Source organism: Antechinus flavipes, chromosome X, assembly GCF_016432865.1.
Source record: "Antechinus flavipes isolate AdamAnt ecotype Samford, QLD, Australia chromosome X, AdamAnt_v2, whole genome shotgun sequence".
In the NCBI taxonomy this organism is placed as follows: Eukaryota; Metazoa; Chordata; class Mammalia; order Dasyuromorphia; family Dasyuridae; genus Antechinus; species Antechinus flavipes.
In genome coordinates this window covers 36986223-37006563 of record NC_067404.1, presented here as the reverse complement: position 1 = coordinate 37006563, position 20341 = coordinate 36986223, and the positions used below count along the sequence as shown (strand labels likewise).

At 40.7% G+C, this 20341-nt stretch overlaps 1 protein-coding gene across 6 annotated transcripts in view; it reads right to left on the bottom strand.

Moving 5' to 3' along the window:
• Positions 1-20341, bottom strand: part of ATP11C (ATPase phospholipid transporting 11C) — a 202272-nt gene that overhangs the window by 157544 nt on the left and 24387 nt on the right. For 5 of the 6 annotated variants that reach the window (XM_051969089.1, XM_051969087.1, XM_051969090.1 and 2 more), the window contains exon 1: positions 17535-17683. The exons of the other annotated variant lie outside the window; for it this stretch is intronic. In XM_051969089.1, the coding sequence (XP_051825049.1) occupies positions 17535-17630 (96 nt within the window). In that variant the 5' untranslated portion in view covers positions 17631-17683. Of the gene's footprint in view, positions 1-17534; positions 17684-20341 lie in introns of those variants that run through there. 6 annotated transcript variants of the gene reach the window in all.

Sequence of the window (20341 nt, the reverse complement as noted above, 5' to 3'; positions counted from 1 at the left end):
GCAAGTCCCTTAACCCCAAGTCACTTAAAAACAAAACTAAAAAAAAAATCAGTGACAAAGGAGTTATGGTTGTAAAAGCCGCAATGGAACGGACTGGGAGGTACAAAGAATGAGTTGGTTATAGCAGGCCTGGAAGGAAGCAGGGTTCATTAGAACCCAAGAAGAGGGGTCTGAGGGTGGTACTGAGGGTGGAGCAAATCACATGCTCCCAATTCTGCTAAGAAGACATTCAAAACTTGAAGTTAAAACTTCATTTGGGATTGAGGCGACCTATGAGAAAGGAGCAGTCAAATTTCAGAAAAGCCTGGAAAGATTTACATGAACTGATGCTGAGTGAAGAGAACAGAACCAGATAACATTATATATAGAAACAAGATTATATGATTATAAACTGTGGCGGTCTTGGCTCTTTTCAACAATGCAGTGATTCAAAGCAATTCCAATAGACTTGGGATGGAAAATGCCATAGAAAGGACTATGGGGACTGAATGTGGATCAGAGAATAGTATTTTTCTTGCTTGTAGTTTTTTCCCTTTTATTATGATTCTTCTTTTACAATAAGACTAACATAGAAATATGTTGAACATGGAGACAACCTATATCACATCACTTACTGTCTTAGGGAGGAAGAAGCAAGGGAAGGGAGAAAAATTTGGAATTCAGTATCTTTACAAAAGTGAATGTTAAAAATTATCTTTACATGTAATTGGAAAAAATAAAATACTATTTTTAAAAATTGCAGCAGCTAGGTGGTGCAGTGGATAAAGCACCAACTGGAGTCAGAAGGACTGGAGGAGTTCAAATCTGGCCTCAAATATTTACTAGTTGTGTAACTATGGGCAATTCACTTAACCCAAATTGCCTAAAAAATAGGAATTAATAATAGTCTAACAGAGGCAGCAAAGGAGTAGTGAATGGATAGAGGACTAGCCTTGGAGACAAGAAGACATCAGTTCACAGTCTACCTCTGATATCTAGAAGTTATCTATGTATCTATCTATCAACTGTCTAAGACTACAGGTTACAGGCCAGTGGTCAATCTGCTAGTGAAGAATGTTTCCATATCATGGAGTTCCCTAGCATCCAAATCACAGGCAGGAAGGCAGGAAGGAGGGAGGGAGGGAAGGAGGGAGGGAGGAAGGAAAGAAGAAAGGAGGAAAGGATTTGATCTTCTTGAAGACCTTTCAGTGTGGAAACTCTCTCCACCCATGTTATTGATAGTCTTAGTTGCTTGGAGACATTAAGAAGTTTAAGTGGTTTGTCAGAGATTACAGTGAATACATATTATATCAGAGGCAATATTTGAACCCAGGTGATGCTAAGGCTGCTGGACCTCTTTTTACTAAGCCATGCTATGCCTCTTATAATGCTCCTCACATTCCAGTTCTTTAAGGAGAATTCCTGGAGTGAGGAGCTGAAATGTCTCAGGTTTTGTTTTGTAAGCATGAGTCAAAGTTCTGCTTGGTTGTGGGTCACTTATCTTAACCAACCCCATCAACACTTGATGGTTTGGAAATGGTTAAAGAGACTTTTGCCTGTGCTTGCCCAGCAGTTGATCCCATTTCTTTAAGCAGGCTCAAAGGAATTTGGTTTAAGAGAGCAACTGTAAAGCAAGTCAGTTTTCAACAAAAATGGAGACCAAAGAGGGAACTCGTGTTTAAATTTCCAGGTGAACTGATACTTCTGTTTTCAGAATCATCATCCAGAAACAAATTTACATATAAGAAAAGTACCATAGGTTCCATGACATAGTCATGAGAAGCCCCAAATAGCTCTGGCTGCTTGCCACCATATCACATAACAAACTGAAATGTGATTTACTAAGGTTTCTCTGGGGGAAGCAATAAGTACAGGGATAAAGCAAGGGTAGCCCTGTTTTATTTATTATTTGACAAATTTCTATAAATGCTCAACTATAGCAAAAAAAAAAAAGGCAAGAGAAAGAATAACAACTGACATTTGTATAGTACTCTGTAATGGGCTTTTATTTGACATTGTATTTGATTCTTGCAACAAACCTGTGAGGTATGTACTGTTATTATCCACATTTCAAAAATGAGGAAACAGACTGAGAACTAGGAGAATGTAAGCATCCCAATGCCTCATTTTTACATAGGAACTAGCATAATAGACATTTTTAAAGATAATTGACCGGCACACCGATTACATTATTAAAAGTAAAATCATTGACAAAGAGAATATAAAATGTGTCCCTATTTTCAGATTACTGGAAAATACCCTTAGAAAACCTCAGAGAATGAGCAAAGAAATTAATTGAGATGAATTAGTGGATAAAAATAAATAAATCCATGGAAAATCAGAACTGGAGAGGCTGTTTCATTTGTACTCGATAATGGTCAAAAACCAAGTAAAAAAGATTCAACACTGTTCTCCACCCTTGCTGAACACCCAATTTTCTTGCCTATCCCTATCTTTTGCCAAAAGAATACAGAGGACACTAAAATTTAAGGGCACACAGAGTCAACAGGAAAAAGTAATGAATATCTCTAGACCAGGTTGAACAGGTTAAAAGCTGTTTGTTCTTTTGTATTGAAAAAGCCAACTCAAAAATGGCCTTTGTAAATGCTAAAAGAAGGTCAGGTTGAGCAAGTGTCCGTGACTTAAAAAACATGCAATTGATTATGCAACCGTTGAGGTTTACTTTGCTTGTCACTCTCTTTTTTTTTTTCTTTTCTCTTTTTAGTATTGAAAAAGCCACTGCTGGGAAGCCAGGCTTCCCTCCAGCAGTGCCCATGAAACTAATGAAGAATTCCAGTAGTGAACCAGGAAGGTTATACATTCAAATCTCAGAGGGAAGGAACCCCATTCAAGAAAGCCAAGAGCAAGGTTTCCAACCTGGTTCAATCTAGCATCTTTTATTCTGATGGTTTGTGAAAATGCCTAGTTACAAGGAGCCAAATCACAGGAGTCTGAAAAAACATGGCACTGTTTCCAATCAGAATCACAATATCCCAGAGGCCATTGCCAGTGGGACCACAGCCCTTTTCTGCAAAGGGGAAGGAGGGGTGCTGGGACTGCCATGTCCAGGACATTCCCACGGCACTTTTCATATTGTACCTAAGGCTCAGAAGTCAAACAACAGAGCAAGGGACATGTCATTATCCTTTTGAGCCTATAGTCAGAATAGGCCCGAGTTCAAATCTGACCTCAGACAATTACTAGTTATGTATGTGACCCTGGACAAGTCACTGAACTTGTTTGCCTCAGTTTCCTCATCCGCAAAATGGGGACAATAATAAAACTCGATGTTCAGGGTTACTCTAGTGAGGACCCTATAACTGTATGACACCTCAGCAGAGTGCCTGGCACATGGTAAGAGCTAATCAAATATCAACTGATCGTGTCAGAGGGAGAGCTTCCTGATTCCAAGTCCAACATGAAATGTCATTTCCATTTCTAGACCAGGAAGAATGAGTTAGCTTTTTGCCCATGGGCCATCTACCCATAGCACAGGAGAGCTATATGCCTAACACAACTGAGAATCCATTTCAAAAAATTTCTGTATACTCTTTCCTGAATCCTTCCTAGCCTTTCTATATAGCTGCATCTCCTTGACAGTTGGAATACAATTACTAAGCAATAGGAGAGCTAATCATTTCCACTTCTAATTGCCATATGACAATGACCAGAGTAAATGACTGCACCACTTTGTTCCCTGCCAGGCAAAGGCAGGGCTGGCCTTTACCTGCTTTAGGAGAAAACTGCTTGTTTCTAGCTTCATCCTTCATCACTTGACTGATTCGAAACTACTGGTACTTATTAGACAGAGTGTGCATTTGGAAGCTGCTGGTATGCTGGGCACCCACTACAGTACCAGCCCCGAGCTTTAGACCCCATTTGAGTATTTTTAAGCATTCTTTTGGCACTTTGGACTGGAGGAAACAAAGCTCTCCTCCACATCCTCACTGCGGCATCTGTGTCTGCAGAAAAAACCTTTACCACTTACATGAGAAATTAATAATTCCCCAGGACCAGCAAGCCCACACTGAGCTCTGGTTTGTTTTGATGAGAACAGAAACAAAAACAAAAACAAAAAGAGAGAAATAGTAGGACACAGGATGATCAGTGCTTACTGTGCTCACCCAGCATGCTGAAAGCTGGTGTTCAAGAATGGCTACGTGCTCCTTGTGGGCCTTCATTTCAACTTCCTGCATTTATTCTATCATTTAGGAAAAATACATTTCTTGTCATCTTTCCTAAGGAACAAAGGGCAAAACTCATGCATAGGCGCCCAGATAATGGATGCGATTCTCTCCAGTTACTTAGTCTACACTGTGTCACAAATAGTGACACTGACATTGAACAGATTGCCTAAACTCTGAGAGCCTCAGTTTCCTCATCTGAAAAAAAGAGTCTGCTTGGCAAAATTCTAATGTGGATCACATGAGGTGACATGTGTAAAGTATTTTATAAGTCCAAAAATACTATGCACAAACACAAACACACATGCCCCCACTCCTACCTTGCCTATACTGTCAATGGGACTGGGGGTGGGACGTGCTATCGTTTTTGCTATAAATTCCTTTAAGAAGAGAGGTTCTTGACCCTTTTTAATTCTGGATCCCTCTGGCATTCTGTTTGGTGAAGCCCGTCAATCCATACTTCTTACTAGTGTGTTCTTAAATTCTATAAAAATAGAATATATAGATTGCAAAGGAAATAAATTTAATAATCCCTGATATAGGGTTCTGCATAAATTGGAAATGCAATGCAGCTGTGTATCTGATCTACATCTGTGATTTCATCAGTATGGGGAAGTCCCTGTATGTAGACTCCTCCCACCAATGCTGGTTGGCCACCCAGCTATTAGCTTGAAAGTTAACGGACCTGCCCAGGCTCACACAGCCAGTAGGTGACAGAGACAGGAGCTGAGGCTAGCTTTCATACCATGTGGCCTCTCTCCTACAAACATTTTATACCCTCATTTTACAGACAAAGTTTTTATAGATAAAGCTTCAAAAAGCTTCTCAGGGTCACTCACAGATCAGACGGGCTAGTTAGTGACAGAACTAGAACTAGAAGAGCTGAGTTTCCTTCATATCTGATCTAGAGGATTCTCCCACCTCTCTCTCTCTCTCTCTCTCTCTCTCTCTCTCTCTCTCTCTCACACACACACACACACACACACACACACACACACACACAACTACCACTCTCCACCACTCTGCCTCCACACATTTATCACAAAAAGGAACTGAGGAAAACAAATGAGCAAGAATAAAATCCTTCAAATTCAGTGAACACATTTTGCCACATGGGATATTATCTAATCAACCTCGTTTTCTGAGCAAACATCATCGGCATTTTTTTTAATTCATCCATTCATTCAACATGAATCGTTCCTCCCCCCGATGCAACATGGGGTAGGGGTGCAAGGGCAAGGAGGGAAGGGGGGAACAGCGAGGGTCTCAAAGGCTCCACTGGAGGATGGAAAACTTTGGCAGAGCGGGTGAAGAATGGCATGAGAGCGGGCTCGGGGAGGGCTAAGTCAGCTGAGGGAGCCAAACCACCCAGAGACTGGCCACCATGGTTGAATTCTTTGGCTACTGTGACTTGTAGCAACTAATCTTAAAAATAAAGAATAAATGCTTTTTCAAGAGCTATATTCTATTTCATCTTTGTGTCTTGTCTTTTTTTTCTTGGGAAAGTGATGATGGTAATGATAAATAACAGAGTGCTTTAAGGCTTGAAAAGGGAAATATAGATAGACATACTGAAAGGTAGATAGATGAGACACATACACATAGACACGATATCTTTTGATCCTCGTAACAAGACTATATGAGTTAGGTCATTTTTCAGATGAGGAAACTGAGGTTGGGAGAGGTTAAGTAATTTTCCTGGGATCACAAATTCAAGCTTTCTGATCAAGGCCAATCTTCTAAGGCAATCTCCTCAGTTTACAAATCGGGAAACAGAGGCCCAGAGAGAGGAAGGAACTTATTCATCCAAGATCACAGGTACCAAGTTGCAGGGATGCAGAACTCAAGAGTTCTTTTTCCAAATTGAATCCTCTTTCCATTAAGGGACTCTAGCTAAACCTGATGTTTTTCGTGTACCACCCAAAATGTGAATCAGACAAGTAGCGAAGAGAAGTTGGGCACCATGTGCAAAGAGGCTCACAGCCATGTTGCAGGAAAACGGTGCTTGGCAGAAGCCCAGGCTACATTCTTAGACTAAAGGCTCAGCATTCTGCCACGTTTGAAAACACCTTTCCAACACTGAGTCCCTAAGTATTCAGCCAAAAAAGAAATGTCATAAGCCAAACTTTTTCAAATTGGAGATGGCTAGGTAAGAGAGAGGTATTATTTCTTAATTTCTTCTTTTTTTTCTGGTCTTCCCACTTCCAATATTAGGAAATAGTGTGGTTCACTAGAAGGCACTGATGAATTTGGAGTCATGAGACCTGGCTTCGAATCTCAGCTCTGCCACTTATAAGAATTTTGCCAAGTCATTCTGAGCCTCAGTTTCTATTCCTGTAAAATCATGGAGGAATTGGACTACGTGGCTTGAGACCACTATCGGCTCTTAAATATATGAGTGATGCTATAAGTCAATTCACTTACGTAAGCCTCAGTCTCTTCGCCTTGGTATCATGTTTTCTTTCACCTCTTGATCTGATTTTTCTTGCACAGCATGACAAATATGGAAATACATTTAAAAGAATTGCACCTGTTTAACATATATTGGATTGCTTGCTGTCCGTGGGAGGGGGTGGAGAGAAGGAAGAAAAATCTGGAACACAAGGTTTTGCAAAGGTGACTGTTGAAAACTATCTTTGTGTTTATTTGGAAAAATAAAAAGGTATTAAAAATAAAAAATGAAAAGAAAATAAAATGAGGAAGGTGGATATGACCTCAAAGGTCCCTCCCAGCTATAAAGCTGCATCTGCCAAGAAACTGCAGTGGTAATTGCTAACAATCCAACAGTAAGACAAGTGAGATTTTTAAAAATGTAAATAAATTGTGTTTGTTTCTGTCTATTCAGGTTCAAATGGTGATGGTTAATTTTCTATGTCTTATTGCTCTGAAAGATTTTGTTTACAAAGGCTTTGTTCTAAAATTATGACCTAGCTTATCTTGTGGGCCTGTCATATGAATCAGGCCTGGTTTCATCCACTTTGGCAGATTCATTGTGAGTGAGCATTTCCCTTTTAGTGCTTTTCAAATACAAAAACTTTGACAACCTAATTATTGATTTGAAATCTTATTTTCCCTCAATTGAATCAACCTTTAATTGCCAGAGGCAACAATAGTAACAACTCATATTTACATATGACCTTAATGTCTCCGAAGCATTTTCCACACATTATCTTAATGCATCCTCACCACAGCCCCGTGACATAGGTACTCTTATTATCTCCATTTCACAGAACAGAAAACCAAGTCTCAGTAAGCTTAAATGAGTTGGTAAGTATCACCGGTAAGGTATGAGCACAAGTTTTCCCGATTTGGAATCTAATTCTCTGACCACCGGGCCATTATGTCTCTTATAGTCATACAACAAAGGGTGGATTTTTAATCTCTTAAAAGAAATGTTTGCTGTAACTGATGACTAGGGAAGAATGGCAGAAGAACGGATGATGGATCTGGACTAAGAGGACCCGAGTTCAAATGCTATCTTTTCTTCTGACTTTTTTGGTGAGGCATTAGGGGTTAAGTAACTTGCCCAGGATCACACAGTTCATAAGTATTAAGTGTCTGAGGCTGAATTTAAACTCAGGTCCTCCTGACTCTAGGCCCAAAGCTTTGTCTATTGTACCATCTAGCTGTCCTCAAATGTCGACTTTTCTACCAAGATGACTTATGAGTCAAGTCACTTAACCTCTCTCTGAACCTTACTTTCCTCAACTACAAAATACAGTATTTGGATGAGGTGATGTCTGAGATGCCTTCCAGCTCTAAATTTTTTCATATGATTAATATCTTCTGCCCTGCCTTCTGAAAACTGAAGATTTCCCCAGATCTTTAGCTCTTTCAAAGAAGCCTACAACATTCACAGATCATATAACCCACTCTTCACTTTAGAGATGAGGACACTGAAGGATCCAAAAGAGGACAAGATTTGCCAAGTCATTTAGCTAGTAAGTGGTAGCAAGCATCAAGCTTGCTAAAAAGAAATCCTCATTTTGGTAGAGAAGTAGGGGGCTCTGGGTATAGAATGCTACAAATACCATCAGACCAAGGCAATGAATGGATTGGTTTTACTTGTTTGGTTAGAAGGGAACAAGAGTTTGATTGATACAAGTCACATAATCCACAGTAGTTAAAAGTATTGCTATCTATCTATTCCAAAAAGCCCGAGAAGGCTATTTGAAAATTGAGAGGCCATAGAATTTATCAGTTTCACAATAAGCAGTAAAATAAATACTGCCTATGCAATATTCCACATTCAACTTACCTTTGACCAAATTTACTCAGATCCCCGATAAAAAACTACTAGTGTTTAGGGACTGCAGTTTCAACCTACCAATGACCTCTGAAATCTACTGCATTCTTTCTTCTCCTTCTTCATGTGGCACTATATTTTCCTCTCATCAACTTCACCAGGAAATGGCTTTCTAAATTTCAACATTTTATTCAACAATTCCGAGGGTTAAAAACATTCAAAGCAAAAAGGAAAATAGCCATTTCGAACCTTGGGTCCTAAACAGGAAGCATCCTGGTGTGGATGTGAAAGAAACATTCACCCTAGAGTGAAAGAACATAAATATCTGAATCCCAAGCCTGGCACTCTACTAATAATCTGTGTGATCTTGGATAAATAATTTTTCCCCTCTCTGAGCCTCTCCTCCTTCCTCTGTAAATGAGGGGTGCTAAAATAAGAGCATAAAAAAGAGGAAAGGGCCCACATGTATAAAAATGTATATAGTAGCCCTTTTTATAATGGCAAGGAACTGGAATAGATGAATAGGTTATAGTATGTGAATGTTATGGAATATTACTGTTCTCTAAGAAACGATCAGCAGGATGATCTCAGAAAGGCTTAGAGAGGCTTTCGTGAACTGATGCTGAGTGAAGTGAGCAGGACCAGGAGATCCTTACACACAGTGACAACAAGACTATACGATGGTCAACTGTGATAGACTTGGCTCTTTTCAACAATGAGGTGATTCGAGGCTATTCCAGTAAAGTGGGGATGGAAAATGCCATCCCAATCCAGAGAGACAACTTTGGAGACTGAATGTGGACCTAAACATGGTATTTTCATTTTTTTTTCTTTCTCGTGGTTTTTTCCTCTTGTTTTTAAAATTACACATATTCAACCTATATCAGATTACTTTTTATCTTGGGGAGGGGGGGAGGAGAAAAATCTGGAACACAAAATCTTACAAAAACAAAACTATCTTTACATGTATGTGGAAAATAAAAATGTTTTAATGAAATTTTTTAAAATGAGGGCAACTGTTGGACTCCATGATTTTCCAGGTCCCTTCCAGCTCCAAACTGATCATCCAATGTCCTGGATTTGAATCCTAGATCTGCCACTTGGTTGCTACATGGATTGTATATGGGGTTTTTCCCGGTGCACGCTTTCTTAAATATCAAAAAGTGAAGAAAAGTATAAATACGATAAGTCAACAAATCGTTTCTGAGTGTCTTCTGTGTGGGTCTGTACTGGATGGCCTCAGAGCTCCTTTCCAGTTCAAAGTCTATACTTCATAAACAAACTTCTGAGTCCCAAAGCTGGAGAACCAGCCTAAATGTTAAGGAAACTGCCAAAGATTCCCCAGCTCCTTTTGTGTCTATCCGTGATTTACTCATGGTTCATCTTAAGAACTGCCATGCTCTCGGCACGGAGGGGGAAAAATGAGGAAACAGGAACTGAGTTTTTCTGCTTGGTCTTTATAGCTGACCAATCCCTTGCTTTTCCCCGAAGTATCCCCAAATATATGACCCATTAAAGATCCTGAGCAGAAGAGATTTTTAGCCTGATGCAGCAATTTACATTGACCCACATGACCTTTGTTTTCCCTATTAAGTTGCCTCCCAAAGAGTTAAAAGCCCCCAACTCCAGCGTTAGTTTGCCCAGTTGCTAATGGCAGGCTTATCTGCACGTGGCCAAATATAAAGCTAATTATGGTACAATGCGGAATGACCTTTTAGTATTTTTTAAATATATGAATAGGGGCTTTTAAAAAAAAGTTCCTGAAGTCTACATAGTTTTTAAGTTCTATGGGGATCTGGTTTCCATGGTGTTTAAAAAAAAAAAAAAAAAACAAGAAAGAGACAGCATGGGTGTTCCCTTAGCAGGGTGCTAAATTTAGAGTCAGGAAGAAAAGATCTGGGTGCTGATCCTGCCTCAAATGACTCACTAGCTAGCTGTGAGCCACTTTGCTTTTCTGCAGACCAGTTTCTAGCAGCACCTACCTCACACGGTTACTGTCAGGCTCCAGTAAGATAATGGACTTTGTAAAGTATTTCGCAAACTTAAAAGTACTATCTAAATGTTAGCTGTTGGGGGTGCCTCCTTAACTAGTACACATTAACTAACATACTAGAAGGGCCTAACCCTTTAATTCTCTGGCTATCTGGTCAAATCTGAGCTTCACTGGGTGCACCTAATTCTATGGAAAATCATGCTGTCTCCAAGGAAGTAAAGTGAAATGGAAGTGGAAAGCTTCCCTCAATACTGCAAACGATGTCAGAATTGAGGCAGGCACTGAATGCCCATAGCCACTGTCATCCAGAGTTGTCTGTGCTATGGATTTCCTAGTGCTATTCTCAGGGACTTGATCAAAATCAATCGATGACCTTTAACTGTGTGCTTCTGTAGCTATGAAGTTGATTAAACTCGTGGAGACTGCTTTAATATTATTGCCTTAAAAATCCATATTTTTGAATAGCTAACAGTATGCACACACACACTTGACTATGGTTTTCAAGGGGAAAAAATTGTAAGATGTGGATTTCTGATCAGCTGGACCTGCACTGACTAAACACATTAAACATTCACACCCTAGTGACGGCCTCTTTAACCAGAACACTCAGCAAAAGAACCTTCATCTAGCTCAACTAGCCCACCTCCTGTTCAGTTTTCCATCTCTTGCCTAGCTTTTGCCTACAAGCTTTTATACAAGCTGTCACCATACCTGGAAGGCTCTCCCTCCTCACCTCCACTCGGAATCTCTAGCTTCCTTCTTTCAAGGCTCAGTTTGGGAGGCACTTCCTGCACAAAGCCTTCCCTGTTTATTCTGGGTCTTTCTCTCTTCAAAAATACCTAATTTGTCACCTGATCGTAGATTGAGAACAGGAAGATCATCTATTCTAACCTCAAGTTTATAGGTAAGGAAAATGGAATCCAGAAAGCTAAAGTATCCAAGACATGTAACTGATAGGAGAGCAAGGAATCCAACTGAGGTCCATTACCTCCAAAACGAAAACTTCTCACCACCGAGTCACTGACTTCATCTATTTACATGTTATACCTCTTTTCACTGGACTAGAGACCCCTTGAAAGCAAGGCTATTTTATGTATAAAAGAATTGCACATGTTTAACCAATATTGGATTACTTGCTATCTAGGGAAGAGGGTGGGGAGAAGGGAGTAGGTGGGAGAAAGGGAAGGGGAAAAATTTGGAACACAGGGTTTTGCAAGAGTGAATGTTAAACATATATAGGACTGCTTGCCATCTTGGGGTGGGGGTGGAGGGAGGAAGGGGAAAAAAACGAAACACAAGCGAGTGCAAGGGATAATGTTGTAAAAAATTACCCTGGCATGGATTCTGTCAATACAAAGTTATTATTAAATAAAATAAAATTTAAAAAAAAAGAGTGAATGTTAAAAACTATCTTTGCATAATTTTGAAAATAAATTGCTATTTTTATGAAAGGGGGGCTATTTTTCCCTTTGTCTTTGTACTCCCACTGCCTAGAACCATGCTTTATACATTGGAGATACTCAATAAAGGCTCGTTAAAGTAAATTAAATTAAATCTTTTTACTCTCTCGATTTCTCTTAGTTATAGGACCATAAAGATATGGACAACCTCAGAAAACCACCTGGAAAAGTCTACTTGCTTCCTTCTCGTGTCTTCATGAAGGAAACCCTCCATATATACAGAGATCATTCTCATGAGCTCAATATTTTGTAGAAATGACAAAACATGAGTGTTGCTATGAGGGACACAGAATGATGCTTGGTGAATTGAAATGATATGGGGGGATTGGGAGAAATGGGGTTTAGAATGAAAAATAAGGACAAGACCTGGACTTTGTAAAGCTAAATATTTCCTCAAGTTCACATGACCAGTACTGAATCTCAGGGGGAACATTAGCCAGATCTTCTTGACTTCATGCCTCCTTGAGTATTCATCGAACCTCACTGCCCTCTGACATTCCCATTTAAGTATTCCATTTTAAATCTCATTTTTTTAAAAATATAACTTTTGGGAAAAAAGAAAATTTGCATGACATTAAGAAAGTCCCTTCTTTCTGGGTCTCAGTTCCCTCGTGGCTGCTGGATCACCCCCAAAGGCCATTCAGGCTCTCAGATTCTATACCTGAAACTCGGACTCTGCCCCTTCCTAGTCTTGGTGCCTCTCCTCCAGCTGTTCCATTTTCGCCCTTGCCATCAGTAGGGGTAGGATGTTGAGCTCCTGGCCCCAGGATGCCCACTAATCAAACCTCTTCCTTCCCTTCACCACAAGGCGGAGATGTGCTGCCCAGCCCAACAGACAAATTCCAGATGTAAAAATCCACCTGCCATAGAATGCTTGCTCTTAATTTCTGTTTTCTGCCTTCATATTCATTTGTTTTTGGAAGGAGCTAGAAGTAGGGAGAGGTAGGGAAGGGACATTGATTTCATAGTCTCAGAAGAAATAATAGCAAGCTAAGGTCATGTTTTGGAGATCTTTGGTCTTTTTTCCCTCTTTTAACACTGGACCTGACTTTACATATACACTCCCCCCATCCCAAGGCTTTGATGCTACTTTTCTCCAGGCCTACTCAAGAGTCGGTGCCCTGTGAGGAGAAGATTCTAGGCTATTCAAGTCATTTCCTGACAAGATTCTGTCTTGGTGATACTCAAGAAGAAAGTAAAAGGATATAAGATCTCTGAAATGCCAGAGAGAGAGAGTCCAATAGCCTGTGTGCCCACCTCCACAGCAGTTGGGACCGGACATTCTGAGAGCATAGGCTGACCTGGCCTGCAGTCGGAACAAGATGGCAAACCAAATGAGTTGCACAACCAGGTGGAAAAGCATACCACAGCAGGCCTCCCAAGGGTTCTCTTTGAAGAAATGTCTGGAATCAATTATTCTCATCAAGCTGGGCAGCACATGTCCCCATGCCATATGACAAGCAGAAACGTTTCTTGATTTGCAGTCTCTGAACGTGCCCAAACCACCCAAGCCCTCCCAGGGGCTCATGCGTCATAATACCATGAAGGAGCTCAAAAAATGAACCCTTACAGTAAAAGGCCATCTTGAAAGCATCAAGTCAATCACTTCCTCTACAGCAAAGAAAAGCAACCCAATTTAGAGGGAACATGGTACAGAGGAAAGAATACTGGACTTGGAGTCTGAGGATCTGGACATAAATTCTGGCTCTTCTTCTCACTAGAATCCCATGTGTGACCTTAGACAAGTCACTTCAACTGCCTACGCCCAAGTCCCTGCTAGCTTTAGATCCACGAGCCTCTGAAATAGCCATAAGTAGGCATGGAGCAGCCTAAAATGAGGGCCGTGGATGAGGTGCACACGGCCAACAGCCCACATTTCCAGGGCCCTCTTTAGGTTACAAAGCATTTCCTTCCCCAAAACCCAATGGAAGAGATGCAGCAGGAGTATTATTCTCCCCATTTTACACAAGTGAGGCCTGGTCCCTTCATCACTCTTTAAGCTGACTTACAACACAAGGCAGAAAACAAGAGAGGGATACAAATCAAAAGCCTCCAGAATCTAGTGTGCTGTACACATGAGGGGCATGCAGCCAAGAGTTCAAGAGGAAGCAGAAAGAGATCACCGCTGCCTGAAAGGAAATTTGTGGAGAAATGTTGTTTTTTAAATTTAGCTTGAACTCATGCTTGAAGGGAAGCAGGTTTAATTAGGAAAGAATGAAATGAATAGAAGGAGATCTCTGTGGGGATTTCGAAGGGCCTAAGAGCTGGATGATCCATTATCCTATCTAATATCATTTCCAACACTTAGGTGTCTCTTCTTTCTTGAGACAGGTGACTCATTAGTTGTTCATCAGTCATGATTAAAGATCATTTCCAGTGGAGCCAGGAAGAGAAGTGAGGGGAGTGTTTCCTGAGAAAGAGCTAGAAGATAGAGGATGGAGAAGGAAGTCATTGACTAATGGAGATCACCAACATGAGCTGATGCACAAAGAGATTGGCAATCAAAAAAAACTGTCTCATGTTGGAGAGAGCCATCTGCATCCAGAGAGAGGACCATGGGGATTGAATGTGGATCACAGCATAGTGATCCTTTTTTGGTATTGTCTTCTTGCTTTTTGTTTTCTTTCTCATTTTCTTTCCTTTTTCATCTGATTTGTGTGTGCGTGCAGCATGATAATTGTGGATAATGTATAGAAGAATTGCACGTGTTTAACACATATTGGATCATTTGGTGTCTAGGAGAAGGGGAAGGGGAAAGGAGGGAGAAAAAACTTTGGAACACAAGGTTTTGCAAGGGTGAATGTTGAAAACTATGCATATGTTTTGAAAATAAGAAGCTAAATTTTTGATTTCCTTCACAGGCTAATAGTACACAATTTCAAAGACAATTGGCAATTGTCAATGCTGAAAAATTTCCCATGCATATAACTTGTAAATAAAAAGCTATAATTAAAAAAAAGAAAAGAAGAAGCTAAAAAACAAATACAAATAAATAAAGGGAAGGCAAAAGAAGAGGGAAAAGGAGGGGGGAGAGCCTTGGACTGGAACAGTAGTACAGGAGCAATGAGGCAGGGGAGAACACAGAGACTCTGCATAGCCCAAGTGTGAGTACAGTCCAGGAGGCAGAAAGAAACACTGTCCAGGTGGTGATGCCTAATGGGCAAATCAAGGAGGTGAAAAGATCTGCCAGAGAGGGCCCCAAATTAGAAGGCATGTTGCATTCTTCATTAGAATTACATTCCTCCTTGATGGCAGAAACTGCTCTGGTTTGGGGCACATAGTGCTCGGCACCGAGTAAGCCCTTAACAAGTGTTTGTCGATTAGAAATCAGGATGGTGGAACCAGCAGAGTGGCTAAGCAGCTGGCAGCCAGGTCCCTCATTCTGAAGGCCTTGTTGCCTTAATAGTTAGAGTCAGCATTCCCTTTTCAGGTCTGCGAAGTGCTCTATGTTAACATATTTGATCTTCATAACATCCTCAGGAGATCAGTGCTACTATCATCCCCATTTTGTGGGTGAGAAAATTCAGGGACAACAAAGTTAAGGTACTGTCCAAGGACCACTAAGTTATTAAACTAAATGTCTGAAGTAGGGTTTGAAGTCAGGTCCTCCCAATTAAAAGTCGAGCCCTCTACTAAGATACCTTCATATCATCTCCCTCTATTTGGAGAAATTATGTTCTTAATAATCGGGAGTTGAGCCCCAAAAGGTTTTGTTTTTCTAGTTTAACCAAGTAGTTGGGACTTCCAGAAATCTGGATCTGTCTGTAATCCACAGCTTACAAATTGGATTTTTTAAAAAGAAAACATACAGGCCAAATCCTATTATAACAAACCCCAAGGTACCGTCCCAGTTCTTTCAAAGTTACAGTACTACAATTCTCTTGTTTAAAATAGAGTTTAGAACAAGTAAGATATTGACTAGAACTTTCTATTTTTGCTGTTAGAACTGCAGTTTCAGATGCTGTTTGTCAGAATGGGATTTGATCTTTACTGTAATTTTCCCAGAAGCAGGAAAACCTTCATTTCCATCAAGTATGTTTCCTCTCAGGAAAAAAGTTACTTAGGACATCCTCAAAATATTGTTTTCCAAAAAATACTTAAAAGTGAATCATTCCCAATAGCCGGAAGACACTCCTTTCCCTTGTTCCAAATCATGGTAGACTTTCCCAAAAATAATGGGTTTGAGGCAAGCTTTGCCATTCAGAGTTTTATTAATGTAGAAAGCCCCTGTGAAAATATCAACTACTTTCCTATCTCCCCTTCACCCCACAACTCAGGGATGAGGGAAAATTCACTCATTGTGAGACTTGGACAGCCAAAAATCAAGACGATGGCACTGGCGGGAGGAGAGGGAGGGAGGAGTTGGGGAGAAGAAAGAGGGAGGGAGAGAAAGAGAAAGAGAGGACAAGAGAAAGAAGGAAAGAGAAAGAGGGGAGAGAAAGAGAAAAAGAGGGAGAGCAGACACAGAGACAGAGAGAAAAAGAAAGGGAGAGAGGAAGAAAGAAAGAGGGGGAGGAAGAAATAGACCTGTGAAGGAACGAGCCATCCACATCCAAAGAGAGAACTATGGAGACTGAATGTGGATCAAAGCATTTTTACCTTTTTTTGTTATTGTTCCTTGTTTGCTTGTGTTTTTTTCCCTTTCTTGTTTTTCCTCCCCTTTGATCTTATTTTTCTTGCACAGCATGACAAATATGGAAATATGTTCAGAAGAACTGCACATGTTTAACCTATATCGAACTGCTTGCTGGCTTGGGGAGGGGGAGGGAAAGAGAAAAATTTGGAATACAAGGTTTTGCTAAGGTGAAACTATCTTTGCATGCATTTGGAAAAATAAAAATGATTGAAAAGAAAAAAGAAAGAGGGGAAGAGAGGGAAAGAGAAAAAGGAGGAAAGAAGAAAAGACAAGGAAGGAAGAGAGGGAGAAAGGAAAAGAGAAAGGGAGAGAGAGGGAAGGAGAAAGACAGGGGAAAGAGAGAAGGTATTAGAGAGATAGAGATAGAGAAAAACAAGTTGGCAGCTTGCATGTTCATCTTTCCTTTCTTCCTGGGTAATAACAAGCAAATTATGAGCTAAATTTCTAACTTAATAATAATCTCACCACCATGAAAGTTCACAAGAGGGCTATTCTAGAAGACTCCTGTCACATTTATACTTTCCAATCTAATCAAAATGAAATAAAGTCTAAATATATCCTAGTTAGTCCATCTATCTTTCTCCATGTCTCCTTATCAAAATATTCATTTCTGGTTTCACTACAATGGCTTTACTCTAAGTGTTTTTATACATGTATGTAGGATGTATATCAACATTTAAAAATTAAAGGAGCCTAAAGCAGTAAATTGAGTAAGAACTATAACTAGAAGAGTTACTAGACTTGATATCATAGGTAGATTAGAGAAGAGACTAAGGAAAAAAAGTGCCAAAAAGAGAATAAACAATAAGAAAGGGAGAGAGAGAGAGAGAGAGTATTTGCCCCTACTAAGACACAGGGGACAAAAAGTCAGTACTTCCTTCTCACTCAGCCTCCCATTCTGCACAAATCCTTCGTTCATCTCACCCAACTTTAGCCCAATTCTCTCCATCTAATCCTTGACCAAAATCAACCAGTTTTGCTTATTTCTGCTTATTTCCCTTCCCTTCTTACCCCAACACTTAGCACCCCAATTTACCTTTCTTGTCCATCCACTGTAATTATCTTTCGTGATCCATCTTGACAACTTGTAGATCCATGTTCTTGATTTCCCCATAAGGTCTCTCACGGACATGATCAAGACTCCAGGTTTGCCTAGACTTGTTAATAAAATACTCAAACCTCTCACTTGACTAACTTCTAACTGTAATATACAGAAATGCTTGTTCCTGGACCAAAGTGGTAAACATTATCTAACAAGCAGAGTTTATAGTTACAATTTAGCTGACGAACAGAGAGGGCCAAAGTTGCAAAATGAATGTTCAGTAGGGACCAGTAGTTCCCAATTCTACTTAACCTTGAATATAGCTAATTACCAAGGGATTCCGTAACATTCTCAACAAATCACCCAAACCAAAATTTATTTTGAACTCATTTCAGTTGATAAAAACAACAAAGAAATATTGTCCGATTGCAGTTTGGGGAGAAAGGAGCCAGTTATGAAATCGACAAATAATTACAAATAGAGAAGCAAAAGTCCAAAAAAGATATGGAATGGCCATTTCAGAAGGGGGCATTGAAACATGATATTCTCTAGGATACTGAAGCATCATTGGACAATGACTTGCTATACTTTACATGCTTTATCATCGGTACCTTCTGAATTTGGTTCACTTATCAACGAGAAGAAAGGAAAAAAAACTTTATGTGCCTTCCTTGTGACAAGATGATCGCAACCGGGAACAGAAAATGCCACTTCTTCAAGGTCTAAGAACTGGTCATTTTTCTTTGGAAACAATGCATCGGAAAGTAAGGCGTGATCTGGCAAGGGAGATTTACTGAGCCCCGACATGTACGAGGCCTGGAAGGAGGAAAGGCTGGAGCAGGGATGAGAGGATGCAGAGGGGGTGCATCAATGACAATGGAAAAGAGGACTCGAGGAAAGGACTCTCAAAGGAATTCAGGTCTCCATTATCACGACTGGACAGAAATGTCCTCCCATGTTAAATATAGAGATAGTTGAGGCCTTCAAGGACGGAAGCAGTCCCATTACATTAGTACCCAAGAAACCCATTGGACAGTTCATTTCAAGAGCTTCCTGTTAGGAAGCCACCAAAGCTGAATATCTACATCCCACAGGGGTGGGCCAAATCTCCCAGCATCACAAATCACCGACTTCAGAGGGTTGTAAGGGAAAGCCGGCAGTCAGCTAGCCCAGTCCATGTATAATGCAAGCCTTGTGATCAAAGAAGCAAATCTTCAGGGTCCTAACCAAGCCTGGAGACAAGGATCAGCTGAGCCCCACCTTCTTCAGCCACTCCAACCTCTTCCTCTCTCCCACTGTACCATCTTATATCTGGTTTTGTATGTTCTCACTACCTAACTTTATAATATGTACGTGTTCTCTCCTCAGATAGGACGTCAGCTACCCGAAGGTAAGTGGAGCCTGTTTAATTTTGGCGTACCCAGCTCTCGGCACAGTGCCTGAGAATATACAGCAGGCACTCAATAGATGCTTTTGGATTGACTGACCAGGGCCCAAATCCTAGGGTGTTCATTTCCTTCACTGTAGAATGAAGGGGGTTGGACTTAATGGCCTCAGGGATGTTTTATGACTCGAATTCGATGATCTTATCTTTGTCCACTCTAAATCTATGATGCCGTAATCGCAAGACTGTGTCTGTGTCATCCAAGGACCAGCTTTAGGAAGTTCCAAAAAAAGGTTGGTTGCTATATCATTAATTATTTCCTTGCCTGTAACAAATCAGAAGACCACATACTAAGATGTAGAAGGGGATGCAATCTGCACTGGTGAGTAGCATGCTCACAGGGACTCTTGAAATGCTGCAACACATTCCTGCAAACTGGGGTCATAAAGAGAGAGGTATATATGAGATCTAATCTCATCCCCTCTTTTTTCTACAAAGGAAGTGAGAACCAGGAACGTTAGTTCACTTGCCGGAGATCAAACAGTCAGAAAGCTAGAAACTGCTGCCCTTTCTGTTTGGGAGAAGAGAGCAGACAGATGAAAAGAATTCTCCCTACCTAAGAAATAACAAGTTTGGGGCCTTTTCGGCTAAAGAGCCAACTGGCCGCCTAGAGAAGTGATTCAGAGAAGTGACTTATCAGGGTGCTCGCTGGCCTGCCTTGAGAGCTGTGCTATTACATCTTATCATCTCTTGGCCTAATGATCATTTTGCAGCTTCCAAATAGGAACCGACTTCTCTTTCTAAGTCTAAAATGCATTCTAACAGCTGGAAACCAATACTGGGGGAGATAATGCTTTAAGTGGTATGTCAGGGCTCCTTTCCTCTTCCCTTTCTAAGTCAAACCAAAGGCGAGCAGCAGAAGCACATTGCTTTCATGTAGCTAACCAGTTTGGAAAGGGGAGGGGGCATCATGCTTGAAGCATTGGTCCTATACTAAGGTTGTTTTTGTTCTTCTTCTTTTTTTTTTTTTTTTTTGCTGAGGCCATTGGGATTAAGTGATTTGCCCAGGGTCACACAGCTACGATGTGTTTAGTATCTCAGGCCAGATTTGAACTCAGGCCTGACTTCAGGACTGGTGCTCTATCCACTGTGCCACCTGGCTGCCCCTGTTCTTCAATCTTGAGGAGGACTATGACATCGGGGAGGTGATGCCACAAGATGCGAGTGAACTGGATTGAAACGAGGGAAGGCTACACAAAGTCACCTGCCTCGCTTTCTCCTCCGGAGCCGTCGGGTCCAGTGGCCACACATAGATCAGGACGATTGGAGAAAGCCCTGGCCCAAAATGAGGAATGCTAAGGTCGGTTCCATTACAAAATAAAAATCAAAGACTGGGGTGGGGAGAGAAGGGAATGTC